General features: G+C 37.1%; 1 protein-coding gene across 1 annotated transcript; it reads right to left on the bottom strand.

Annotated features, from left to right (window-relative positions):
* Nucleotides 1–208: 208 nt before the first annotated feature.
* Nucleotides 209–12771, bottom strand: LOC141908602 (procollagen-lysine,2-oxoglutarate 5-dioxygenase 1-like). Its single transcript, XM_074798700.1, has 20 exons — nucleotides 12583–12771; nucleotides 11780–11868; nucleotides 11553–11686; nucleotides 11082–11196; nucleotides 10503–10554; nucleotides 9842–9954; nucleotides 9122–9185; nucleotides 8934–9031; nucleotides 8307–8408; nucleotides 7934–8065; nucleotides 7227–7348; nucleotides 5496–5597; nucleotides 4902–5027; nucleotides 4468–4600; nucleotides 4094–4207; nucleotides 3850–3918; nucleotides 3639–3743; nucleotides 3412–3558; nucleotides 2537–2665; nucleotides 209–1789 (listed from the first exon to the last, which is right to left on the bottom strand). The coding sequence occupies exons 1-20, from the start codon at nucleotides 12683–12685 to the stop codon at nucleotides 1634–1636; spliced, it is 2205 nt and encodes a 734-aa protein (XP_074654801.1). The 5' UTR covers nucleotides 12686–12771; the 3' UTR covers nucleotides 209–1633.
* Between the last annotated feature and the right edge of the window lie 1854 nt (nucleotides 12772–14625).

The following is a 14625-nucleotide window of genomic DNA, read 5'->3' as shown; positions in this document are numbered from 1 at the left end:
GACCTGTACGTTTTCTGTTTACAGACAAGTTGTGCGAGCGAGAAATATGACATACTTTCATTCAAGTTCAATGTTCGATCAAGCATGAATAAGGTGAATAAAAGCACCTTCGATCATTACTTGAATGAATACCAAGAGACCTCAATCGTACCAACATAAATAAATACTGATGTTTTAGACGAATATGTTTTTGTTATTCATTTTGCCAATATTAACTTTTATAATAATATAAATCATGCAATTGTTATAAAATATTTACGAGTACATAAAATACTATACTGTGTAAACAGATAAATGCTTCATATCATAAACAGGTTGAATATACACAGTACACACAGGCTACTGGTATTTAATTTAAGTACATGAATAATCTTCTACATGAAATACTGTAGCCAGTTATACCCACTTAACCATAACTGACTCTGGACCCAGTTCTACAGTAGTGAGGGTTTAATTTGACTTTTGATTCCGTGGGTTTGATTTTCGTTTGTTGATACAATTTGTTTTGTTACGGAAATACCCGATAAGTCAAAACAAAGTAATTTCGATTTTTTAAATCACATCTGTCGAACTGGTTCCCGGAGCTGATCGATAATTTCGGATAAATTACGACGAAATAAACTAAATCATCATCCGGTCGGCTATTATGAATACCTGATTGAAAATCATTCATTTTTATACAAAGATTAAAATACATCGATTCTAGCATTACAAAATCTATCGATGACTTGATAATTGTTTTTTCTTTGATCTGTGACTAATCTCATTACGGTAATAAAAAGGCAGCACCAATATATACATAAAAAACATTGAGACAAACTTTACTGAGACTGGTTTTCATCAAGGGCGAACAAACTTCATCATATACCAACATATCAGGGTCATCAGTAGTTCTATGTGTGTTTGCGTCTACCCGAGAGTCTACAGTACAAGAACGTCGTCCCTACAAAAATTGTGTTTAATACTTCGACAAGATGATATTATCATATTCGAGAAAATAACACAATAATGTATAATAAAAGACAATAATGATATGTCGAAGCTAATCTAAATAAGTATAAAATACAGTCGTAAACTGTGAAAGAGTTTTGAGTTATTATGACTGAAACAAACGCAATGTCTAGATTCATTTTACTACCATGCACTACATAATATAGAATTGAACACTCCAGAACTACTGACTGTTATAAAACATCTGTCAACATGGATTGCTTTGTTGGGCTTATTGCGTAATTTGATATTTGCCATTTTTCTACATTGCTCTAACACGGTTACATTGAAACAATCATTGAACTTACAGCTTCGAGAGTGACCCACCTGTTGTTCGTCGTAAAGATATCGACTTAATCGGGAACATAATACGATCAATCTCACGAGAAATCCTATGTGGCATTCAAAATACATAAATAGGTTTATGGCCAAAAGAAATTCTGGGTCAGTTGCTCAAAAGAAATGGTTAAGAGTTAACTGGTGGATAATGCCATAGTACAGTAACAATCGAAATTGCGTAGGAACTATGATATTCGTCCACCAGTTACTTCAAGAGCAACCGGCCGCTAATTAAGGGGATTTAATCAGGTTTGACTGTATCGTGTTCAAATGCAAATTATCAATGATCTCGAATCTTGTTCGTTTACGGATCGATGAAGGAGACCATGATATAACGCGTGCCGTTGGTCGTTCTTAGTCCCTCGTGGTAATGAGTCAATCGACCGGGATGAAGTAACCCCCATCCCTGACGTGTATTCCTCACAGCGCAATCGTATCGAATAAACCGAGCACCGCCGCCCTGAAAATTACACAATCAAAACATCTTCGAATCAAACTCGGAAATCATGCAAGTCATATGTTCTTTAAAGTGAAATGAAACGAGTCATTTCTGAAATTGCATAATTTTAGAACAAAAAGATTAAGTAATTTTCCAAGTTGCGTACTGAATTTTCTCTAGTGCAGTGCTAATTTCATCCTCCCCTGGCAGGGAGACTTCACGAGACTCTGCCAGATGCGGTCACATGCACAGCTTAGCCACAAGAAAACATACGGCACCAATCAGATAGCCAGTCGTGTAATTACTGAAGTAAATTCATGGATAGCTATAAATAGCATACCGTGATTCCGATTGGCTAATGACATCATAGCGATTCTGATCGGCTAATGATGACATCATAGCAGGCAAATTGTGCAAGTACCTGCGCACTCAGGCATATCAGGCATCAATCCCTGCTATTGTTGCAGATGTGCCAAGTGTCCCCAATTCTAAGTACATGTACTAGTTATTGTATGCTTCTCTATCCCCACAATCCTTCGGTTTTGTTTCTTTTCTCAATCAAACAGAGAGAGACCAGGGCCCAGTTTCACAAAGAAGTTTAACTTTTAATTTTTGGTGTAATTGCCATTGGTTACTTCATGTTTTCAATGAGGACAACAATTCAAACTTAACTGTTTTAGACTTAAACTTTTTCGTGAAACTGGGCCCAGAGAAGAACCTGGGAAACCATATATAAATATATATTTTGAGGGTAGATTTGAGGCTTACCTCGTAGTCAACGTTTGCTCTATTCAGAGCCATATTTAACGTGTAAGTAGAAGAATCGTGGTGAGGTCTGAGGAGCGGTTGTTCCGTGGGTTTGTATCTTACGACGAAGTTCATCACAGCTTGAGGTGGCTAAAAAAAATACACGATACATAAACAGCAGCTATAGACGAGCAACGACGAGATAATCAGGTTCATACACGTTTCTAAATCAGCTGTTATTACTCGTCTAGCTAGACACGACACTGCGATTAACAGGCAATGAATGCTATGTTTCTAGTAATACATACAGATCCCTTCCACATAGTTCCCACAGTTACATGAATTAAAAATTCCCAAGTTTTTCCCAAATATTTCATTGGTGATTTTTCAATTTTCCCAAATGGAAATGAACAGATACCATCAAGTCGACATTTTAGTGGTAAATGGTTGATAAAGGTGTTTTTCAAGGGAAATCGCTGAGAAAGTTGCCCTTGGCAAATGCAATACGTGAAATGTAATGAATTTCCCAAATATTTCCCTGATTTGAAAAAATTTTTCAAATTCCCAAATATTTCCAAACTGGGAATTAATATTTCAAAATTCCCAAGTTTTTCCCAATTTCCCTGTCCTGTGGGAACCATGCTTCCAAAATTTAGAACGGAACTAGATAGGTCGGTTTTAGATGGTCTATTTTCTCTAATGGAACCACTTTAGAACAGACTTTAGTAGTCAATGCTTGGTCCGTTCTAAAACATAACGGACTAAATTTGGAATGTTCTAAATGAGGTTGTTTGAATGCAGCAGGCGAAGCAAGACCTGAAGTCAGTAATCATTCATACGAAACCCTCGTCAAATCGCCTGAATTCCAGTCAGACGAGGTTCAAGTGTTGACTTACGTCGTGGAAATACCCCGTGTAGACTTTCTGTTGAAGTGGTTGAATGTAGAGACGCAGAAATTCCAGCCAGTGTCTGTCGTAACTGATCTGATTCATGTGTATATCAACTGTGGGTACGTTTTCATAACCAGTCGCTAATCTAGTATCCTGTAAACAAAATAACAAAACCCGTCGAATCAGAAATCTGATCACTTTCGCATCAGCATTTCATTGATTTAACGTTTTACCTCATTTTTGCCGCCCGACCATTTTCCAAAATTCTCCATCTCGTCGATCAGGTCCCAGCAATATTTCGCAGTAACGACGGGAAACCAGTAAACATCGGGACACGGCTGAAATTAAGAATTTTTATCAATCGAAACCTGCCTTAATACCACTAGGCCTATGAAGAAGAACCATGTCTTGCTAAAGAACTGTATAGAATCAATCTACATTTACCTGTTTTGGTACATAATCATCTTTCAAACTGTTAAGATGTTCGCTGTGTATATATTTCATTTCCCATTCCTACAAAAATATATATCGAATGTAGGCATAACTATTATAACTACACACATTTCTAATCATTCTCCTTCACATAATTTTTCTGTGATTATTTGAATTTTTTCACATCAAATTACCATACATATCTGAACCCTGGGTACGCGAGGAACTCAGTCAGCAAACTACGCAAGCTACTCACCGGTCTATTATCAAATATTTGATATAAATCAGGATGTTTTGGTGATAGGTCGTAGTTCTCATTGTTGATCAGGTGTCCGTATGAATTCATATTCATCAAATACATGAACATTCCCTATAACAAACAAAATTATGAAATTTCCAGTTTCACAAAGTTGATGTTTTTTTGTTTGTTTACTATTTCGATAACTTCTATACCATACAAACTTTCACTGCAGTACATTAAAATGTAGCATTCAGTTACAAAATTGAAATATTCAAATAAAACATATCATTTTGACATCTACATCTTCAATAAATAAGGATGGGGGGGAAATTTCCATGAGAATCCAATTTCATGGACAAGATAAATCTTATGTTCTTGATAAATCTTACCCTTTTGCGTAGATTTGAAGCGAATGCTAAGTCAGCGTCCCTGCGATCTTTTGAGTAAATGCCTTTCATTTGAGCGAGTTTGTGAGCTTGGATGAGATACGTTACACCGATATGAGGTACATTCCACACCCCTCTACAAATTAAAATTCATTGTCAACGTTTTAATGCATGAGACCAATGCGACCACATGATGTCTAGAATTCCCTGATGAAGTTTCAAGATATCCTCAGAGAGGATTCTTCAAGGTTTCAAGGTTTTTTTGTGCCACTCATCACCAGCAAGAACAAGAAGACACCAAAAATCCAAATTTCCTCACTTTTCCCATGATTTGCAAGAAGAGAGCCAGAATTCCTTGATTCACCCCTGCAGGGAAAAATAAATCTGGATCTCTCTGAAATTTCATCAACGATAATACGACAAGTAAAGATTCTTACACTCTGTTTCCACTGACGATGTCCGAATAATCCTCGGATCGTTGATAAAATTCCACCTTCGTGATGGCTCCCCAGAAATTCGACCACATTCGCCCGGGACGGACCAGCAACGGGGCGATTATCGATCTGCAAGAAAAAACACCGACAGATTTTCAACATTGAAGCTTTGAAAAATACTCAAAGATTTGCGACGTTAATATAAGAGGCTCTAGAACGCTGGAGCTAGCAGAGATCCATGATGAAATACTCGCATCGTTTATATCAAATCCTACAGTTAGGAGGAAAAACAAGTCCAAAATGTTCCCTCGAGCTTATTTTCAACCCTGGGGATAATTTGATAGTTAAAAAAAAATTTCACCCCAGTGTGTTGAATAACAAGCATACGGCTATAGTGCAACTACACCACAGTGCGGTGTATCTAACAGTCATTTTCAGGAAATACTGGAACTAAATTCCTGTACTTGAGAAATATAGAAAGATGACTATGAGGTGTAGGTGAAACATCGAATTAAACAAGATCTCAAGGGAACATTGTGGACTCGATCTTCTTTCTGCGGTAATTGTAGGATTTTACATTATTTGATTGTTAATCACCTGTTCTGTTCTATGAGAAGTTGAAGCGTTTTAGGATTGGTGAACTGCGCTTCAGAATCGACGACAAACATATATTGACACTGACGTAATAAACATTCATCACTGAAACAATAAACGCATTACATAATTACTCAACAGAGTAGAGGTTTAAGACATCGGACCAGTTGCTCAGAAGTTGGTAAAGGATAACCAGCGGATAAATGCCATAGTAACAATGAACTTTCGATTGTCACTATGTCAACTATCTATTCGTTAACTGTAACTAACTTTTGAGCAACTGGCCCCAGAGAGACCGATTTCAATGAAGTGCGATATTTAAGCGTCAAATTTAAGGATAACAAGCAATAAACTCTTCTAACCCATGCCATCATTTATACTTCGCGGTAAAAATACGAACATTTTTAGAAACATTTCAAACCCTTTGATGGATAAACTGATGATTTATCAGTGTATAATAACCTTATTACTGTTTCTCTGAAGATGGGATTTAGATACATTAAATCTTGAAATTGCCATCATTTATACTTCACAGTAAAATACGAACATTTTTACAAACATTTCAAACCCTTTGATGGATAAACTGATGATTTATCAGTGTATAATAACCTTATTACTGTTTCTCTGAAGATGGGGTTTAGATACATTAAATCTCGAAATTGTCGAGATAATAAACGTCAAGGTTGGCAAGATTGTCGGTGGCGGTGTGTAACTAGTCTCTCATTGTAAATGGGAGAGACGGTCGCTTCAAAGAATGCAGAACACGTACGACTCATTGTGACTGGTGATAGATAGATATTAGATAGATGTTTATTTTTCGTAAACTGCACATACAATATAATTGTATCTTTCTTTTTCTCATAAATGCATGATGTAGGTTTCGAGGGATACAGTGCCAGCCGAAAGGCTGTACTTAAAAATTAAGGCAATGAAACCCTGTGCATAGTGCATTATTGGTGCAATTGTGTACAAAAGAGATATAGTAGTAATAATAATAATAATAATAATAATAATTTTAATAGTAATAATTAATGATAAGAATTACTTCATGAATAATAATAATCATAAAAATCATAGTAAAAATTATAGTAACAGTATTCATGACAATAATAACAGTAATAATGAATTATAATACAAGAAAAAAATAAGGTCTCATCAATTAGATATCATCCATTGCGTGATCATTTATGATACACTGGCGATAGTTCAATTAACTCCAAAGGTTCAAGTTAAAATGTATCTATAAATGTGGACCCTCAAGTCTATGGATATTTCAATGAATTCAAAGCAGTTTTTCAGTCATACCAAGGTTCCTACAATTCCTGGTATCCAGAATTCAAGGACTTTTCAAGGAATTTACAAGGAGTAATTTTCAAAATTCAAGGAGGTTTTCGCGGTCATATATAAGGAAAAAAAGTCGAAAATTCAAAAACAAAATCCATGTTTTTCTCAAATTTTGATCAGTTGTTGAGTGTGCCGTTTTGGTTTTACATGTTTAAATGTTTTAAATCTCAAAGTGAAACAACTTTCACTCACAAGTCACACAATGAAGAATAATAGAATACACTGTCTTCTGAAAAGGACCTTCCCAGGACTTTCCCAGAATTTAAGGAGTTTCAAGGAGTTTATGGATATTTCTCAAAATTAAAGGATTTTCAAGGACCTTGAAAAATATATTCAAAAATCAAGGAGTTTTCAAGGATTCAAGGAGTTGTAGGGACCCTGCATACTCACACAGCTTTATTACGAGCGGTTTCTTCGGCGGTTTCTCCTTCATAATCGACAACCGTGAATGAATTATACTCCGGTTTATGATCTTCCATGAATTTATTGACGACATCCATTTGTTTTCGAATCTGTCGAAAACAAGAGAAAGTGATGACGAACTATAAAACGTGATGAATAAATCTCCGACATTGGAAGAGTTGTAAATGATCAATTATATCATATAAGTTATAATTATTTCTCGTAAATCCCTAGATTGGGAGACTATTATTAGTACTCGTGATAGTGTGTCGTATTTCTAGACTCAAAGCCTTAAGGCTCTAACAGGGTGCACCCACTTTCTGCCCATTTGAAAATCGCCATGAGTTTTCCCTGATTTTCGATGATTTCACAAAATTCCCCGCAAGTGAAATTTCTAGGTTTTAAATGTAACAATTCATTCATTTTTTTTCCATTTTATCACGTATTGATTAAGAAACACGCTATAAAATTTTTCAAATTCCCCGAGTTTTCCTTGAATTTCTTTATAGAGTTTTCCCTGTTTTTCTGGTCAGTGGCCCTAGCGCTGTACATAAGATTACAAAATTATGATGGATGATGGACCTTAAAAAACACGAGCCAAATATCAACTAAAATGTCTCTTTATAAAATGATCTTTAAAGCAATTGAACATCATCAATCATCAGGCCTGTCTTATGATAGTTTTAATACTATACCTTGCAATGGAGAAAGATATCTATTTTTGACTTGGGATAAATTAAATCAACCAGTCGTTGAAAGAAAATATCAAGGAACGGCGTCGGAAATTCGATGAAAATAGAAATCTGTACGGTTGGGTAATCCTCCTCCTAGAAATACACAAATATTCACATAAAAAACCTAGTAAAACTCATAAATACACGTAGTCGGGATTGATGAACTCTGGAATTTTCACATTTTTCAAATCCTCACAAATTGACTGTTTTCATAACAATCACACACAGGGATTTTTCACATTTTGCTCAAATAGTTTTCCCCAGATTTTTCCACATTTTTACATCAAGGTACGATAACACGAAAGAACTCAATCGTTCGTTCTTTCTTCACTACCTTTAAACCTTTCAGACTTATTTTCTCTTCCTTGCAAACGAGACAGTTGTAGACGGGAGTCCACGATTTAGCCAGGTAATTCGTCAATCGGTTGAACTCAGGCTGAAACGAGTCAAATATAAACCAGTTCGATGTAACAACTTAAAGCGGAATTCATTTTGCTTTCTACGGTTCACTCCAGTTGGTTCTTCTTGAACCAACTTCATTCTAAGTCACATTCCAGTTGGATGGTACGGTTACAACAGGACATCTAAGATTCTTTGAAGGGGATGGACTTGAGAATAGAAATGGGCGCTTTGTTGGAAAAGGGTAGATTTGTGAAGAATCAGCTACGTGTTATCTTATTTATAGCTGATCTTTCACATTCACTGTTCGATATTTGCTCTTTGGCTAACGGGAATGACACAGTTCCTGATTGGCTGGCAATGTGAACAAACTATGCTTCATTCTCAATGCTCATTGGTCCATTGTGAATGTTAGCTGACCATGATATTTCATTGCCAATTACGAGATAACTCATAGTACGTAGCAACTGAGAAGAAACAGCAAACAGTGTACAACATTTATCTTCGAATTTAATCAGATCCAACAAAATCTACTCCATAAAAGAAATGAAAAATCACCCACCTTTATTGGTCCATTTCCATGAATAACGACAGGAGTCGAACCAGTTCTAGTATTATACAAAAATCCATTTTCGCCTTTAAATTTCAGAGTCACTTCATCTGTTGAATAAACATTAAAAAGAATAAAACTAACGCGCGATCGAAATTTCAAACGAAACTTTTTCAAGCATCGACAAAAATATTACCCACCTAAAGCTCCGTTTAGATTCTGAAAGATTTCTGCCTTCGTGTCGAGTTTGATTTTTAGTTGGTCCTGTGATTTAAAATGGAGAAGAGATATAATTAACCAGCAAATCATTCCTTGATAAAATTCTCATGTCTAGGAAATGTTGATCGACGTTTTGACAGAGGTAAAAGAAACCTCGAATAGGCTTATTACAAGGTCCCAACAGATTCCCGGCCATTTCAGGAGTTTTTAAGGAGAAAATTTCATATTTCGAGGAATTGTCTGCATCACTTTCATATCCAAAAATTTCTATCCTATACACGGTACCTTGAACTCAGCTTCTAATGCGGTAACCTCCTAATCGGGTTAAAAAAATCCTGGATTCCAACTGTACTGATTTAGGTACAAACTACAGACATTGCTAATTGCCTATTATTCAAATTGCCTATATTCACTGGGGCACCTCGCCTCAGCACTTGTAGCTGTGTACAGCTTTAAAGCTTGCTTGGTGTCCCTCTCCATATTGTTAATCAACCATTCAATATATATTGTTAATCATCAAAAAACTTTTTTGTGGAGAAAATAAATAATATCATATCATATCAAAAGGTTTTTAAAGGAGTTTTGGGCATTTTGCTCAAATTAAAGGGGTTTCAAGCGGCTTTAAAAGCATTTTCTATATATAAGGAAAAGTTTATAAGGAAATCGAGTGATGCTCAGTGGGGAAAGAGAATTCCACTCACCCTCGAATCCTCGTCCAGAAATATACGAGTATAATACAACTGGTCATCCTCATCGTCGTCAATCGGTGAATTAGTGACGATTTGATAAATAGTCGACGCGTACCCGATAAACCCTGAAAAATACATACCAGTGAAAATATCAAACCGACGAAATTAAACAACGCAATCTCATGAATGAAGAAGTCCCACAATCAAATCTAATCCCATGAACTCATCAAATTGAAACCTGCAATCTTCATCCCCCTTCAAATCTACTTTGTAACAAAACATCTAATCATTCATTGTTTAGAATTTTGTTGTTTTGTTGTTTCTATGGTTACACTTGTTGTTTTTATGGCTAGTTCTGTTTATTCTAGTTCTGGCTTCATCAGGTGATCACATTAGTAGCGAAAGCTCGTGCGCCATAAAATAAGCCGCGATCACACGGAGACGATTTGGCCCGGGCCAAATTGGCACCGATCAGACTCGGGCCAAATTTGGCCCGTGCCTAATTAGAGAGCGCGCTCACACGCAAACTATTCACTCGATACTAAACAATGCTCAAACAAAGCGAAGTGGATCATTTCCGATGCTAGTTGCAATTCAAACGCAATCATTTGTCTGGTGCTAAAATTAGGGTCGGGCCAAATTTGAGATTTTTATTCCATCTTTACATACTAACCTCCGGAATTGAGATATTTCTTCTCATTGCTTCGCACTGCAGGGTAACGCGACTAAAAAAAAAACAATCGCAAAATTCAGATGAAATATCCTTAGCGATGCATCCATGAATTTTGCTATAAAGGAAATCATCAGATTAATTTTTGGAATTTCTTTCAAGTCTAAAGCTGAAGCATTTCCCATAAAGATTGTTCTCCTCAAATGATGTGGCTATGAAAAAAATTTTATCCGGAAAGTGACCACTCTGTTGTCAAAATTATTAGTCAGACAATATTAGGCGGTATAAAGATTTTTTAAACAGTTTGAAGATATCAACTGTCATTATCAGTGATTTGGATGGAGTTTTTCTTGAGGCACGTGTTGAAAGATGTTAACAGATTATTCTGAGTGTTGCTGTTGTGTTTGACGTTGTTGTCTCATAAAAATACAACAGTACATAGATAACAATCTTCAATATCGCTATCAAATGACGTCATTATAAAAATTATCGATATCAAAGATGATACAGTGGATCAAGAAGGGTAGGTTATGTTTTCACGCTGTTTTCAGATTTATGCTGCACTGAACAAAACGAACTTACAATCAGACTCTGATCGGGCCAACAGAAATCTTCGGCGCCAAAAACAACTTTCGCATCCATTTTCGTGAATAGTTTCTTGATTTCGTCGCCACTTTGGGTAAACACAAGGTCGTAACTGAAATTCGAAATTACGTATTCTTTAGGTTATCCCTGGTTTCAAAAAACTTCTGGCACATTTTGCATCTATGAGCTTGAAATTTTTATCATAATGCTATTACGAAAGCTGCACAATGTGGTCCTCATCAAACCCCGATATACAACCCTTCCATTTACCGCCCTCCCATTTACCGCCACCCCCGCCTACCGCCAGGTTTTCTTAATGTACATCTCAATACAAATACATAGTAAAACACCCCCTGATATACCGCCATACTCTCTATACCGCCAAAATCGTTCTGCACCGATGTGGGCGGTATATCGGGGGTTGAATGTAGTTTTAAATTTGAGAATACTTTACACAGGTGCACTCACCTGTCAACGAACATAACCAAAAGATTTTCATCATCTTTATACGGTTCTAGGGCGTCGGACAGTAACTTTACTTTCTGTCCACCTCCAAGCCCTTCCATATTACCACCTAACCAGTCTGTACCCATGCCTAAAACCTGTAAAATTAAGCAAGCACCGATTTCAGGGTTTTCATGAAATGAATATGTAATAAATGAACGGACACAAAACACTGTCTACGAGATACCTACCTTTACGTTGTAATCATATTTTTTGGCCGATCTCATAAATCGTTGAAATCCATCGGTATTTTCAGTTGCCACGGTAAAAACAATAAGATCTAAAATCAAAAGTGATACCTTTAAATAAAAAATATCGACAACAGGCCTTTGAGTACTTGTCTAGAATAAAATGAAATGTAAGGCGTTAGGGTTGTGGGTCAGATTAGACAACATTGAATAAACAGCAATGAAATTCTAATTCTCATAGGGACAATTGATACTGGTAGTGAATACATGAAACCAGTATCAATGATCAACCCCAGAATCCAAGTAAAATATATAGGCCTACAGGGATACTGGGGTCGTTCATTGATATGTGTTTTATTCGTCCCTGCGCTACACTGCTAATTCTTCAAAGTCAATTGATGAAATTAAACTTCTCCACTGGCGAATGTGTGCCCTATCTTTAAATGAGTTCGGTATTATAAATCTAGTAATTATCGCCTGATTGCTATCTCTTAACTTCACCGTTGGTGTTGTTATCAAACTTTTCAAAAGAGAAATTATCAGCAGGGTCCAACAAAGGCAACATCAAGACAGGGTGAGAGGGAAGCAATTTGAATTTACACCGGTCCACATACGACAGACACACGGACCAACTGATATGCTTGTTGACAAAGGAATGGACATAGGCATCGCATAATTCGACTTCTCAAAAGATTTTGACCATGTTCCCTAAGAGAGATTTCATAATATCCTATTATACCGAATACTACTGCACTGGGCTGAGAAATTGTGTCGTCGGTCGGCCGTGTGGTTCATCACGTACTCACCTTCTTTTTCATTTTCAGAAGCCGACAACTGCAAACCACAAATTATCATCAAAGCGACACAAAATCTACCATAAAAGGGGTGAAAAACTGCAACTCTCTGCATCGTGGCGAATGTTTTTGTCGTCAGACACTAATTACGAGATAATTAAAAACAAAAAAAAGTTTCAGAAAGTTTTTTCATACATTCCACTCACTTCCTGGTTTTACGTGGACCGAGCGCTCAACGCTTCACTCCAGAGTTAGGTTTCACCACGGCGTCATTTTATTGCGCGTGTGAGTTCGAATCCCTGAATCTATTGAACCACGGGAACAAAGAAAAAATATACATATGAAATTGTGTAGCGTAAACATTCGCAAGGCCACTGGACCATTCGTGATAATTATTAAATCTTGATTAACGGTCGCCGCCAGCCGTGGTCAAAAACCGAGTGATCGAAAACCCGGTGTGAAGCCGGGCCTAAATGCGAGAGAAGCCCCCGGCCGGGCATTAGACTACTCTAGACCACGTACGGCGAAGGAGCTTTGTGGGAGGCAACCAAACCCTGGTAATCCTCAGGACCGCGTATATTAGTAACAAAAATATACCCGCCAATCACATTGTTCAAGACTGAGACTCCGTAATTTTTCGGATAGAACGCGATTTACTGAGGGATTTTTCATAAATTTGTCAGGGTTTACCGTAAACACCTCTCTCGAATGAACTGACAATCTGGGTGACACGCACCTAGAGGCTGTTTAATTTCTCGATATCTCTTTCGACACGTTGACATTTTCAAATTCTAGGAATTAAAGGAATTAATCAATAGCGTATTTATTTAGTAGATTGATTAGGAACATTCATGGCTGGTTGTTAATGTCGGTTCTCGAATGGTTAGTGCGTGTGATTCGCTTTTGATCGTCCATGCGTAAATTGATGACGCGCTCACGCCGAGAACCGTCTGCAGTAAACAACTGCTACAATCAGTAACGGAGGGCCCGCGGGTGACGTAAGATTTATTATGAAAATGGCCGTATTAGCATAATATAAGCGTTGAAGCTCACGTGATATTTACAACCTCACCTGGAGAGGGAACTAACACTACTACATACAGCCTGAATCTGCCACCGGCATTTTGATTAGTGCACGCAAACCATTGTAGCAAGGGCGTGGTCCCGTTATATAACAATCTAAAATCAAATTTGAGCCCTATCGATGAGTCTTAATCAACATTAGGAATTTTAGACGGTTGAATGAAATGACGGGATCTGGAAGAGTCCTCACATTGCCGGTGGCAGAGTCGTGGCATCGATTTTAGAGACGGCTGCCATTTTCTATCTCAACTCAAGTCAAGTGATGCCCAGCATCTTCTAAGCCACTTCGTATTCAATAGATGTCTAATTAAACTGAGGTTAATTCAATAGGTCTCTTAATGAAGAAATCGTCACATTGAGGAATAGCACACAGGTGCCAATTGATCAGCTGAAATTCAACAGCTTGAAGGGAACTTTGACATTTAGAAGACAGTATATATTTATTTGTACCGGGCGCGATACATACGATCCGGTCGTATATACGCTAAATCAATGAACTCTATTCACCACACCTTATTTAAAAGCGCCACACCCTGTAAACAACATTTTCGATCAATCAATTTGTCCATCCTGAAATTACAGCAATTTGAAATATATGCTGATAAATTCCATCTAGTCGAAGGGAACAACTAGAGTCCAGGCCTGCGGGTAAATTTCTCAATTTTCAGATAAGATAATAACCAACTCGTAGTCAATGAAATGAAATGATAAGCAGAACGACCAAGACAAGCTCCACCCATAGGCAGCTTTCGATTGAACGTGGGGCTGCGCAGTTCTGGAATTGTTAATCGGGAAAACATCTCAATCAGGTTTACAGATGATGCTGGATGTTGCGAGTATTTCGGTTTGAAAGAGTATTACGATATCAGAAACCAATCAAAACCTCCTATAAATTTCATTTTAGGCATAGTATCCGACATTTCTGCCAGCCTGCCGACTCTATTCTAGTGATCAACTAGACACAACTCGGCT

The sequence above is a fragment of the Tubulanus polymorphus genome, chromosome 7 (genome assembly GCF_964204645.1).
Source record: "Tubulanus polymorphus chromosome 7, tnTubPoly1.2, whole genome shotgun sequence".
Classification (NCBI taxonomy): Eukaryota; Metazoa; Nemertea; class Palaeonemertea; order Tubulaniformes; family Tubulanidae; genus Tubulanus; species Tubulanus polymorphus.
Note: the sequence above shows the minus strand (reverse complement) of the source record. Positions and strands in the feature narration are given on the sequence as shown.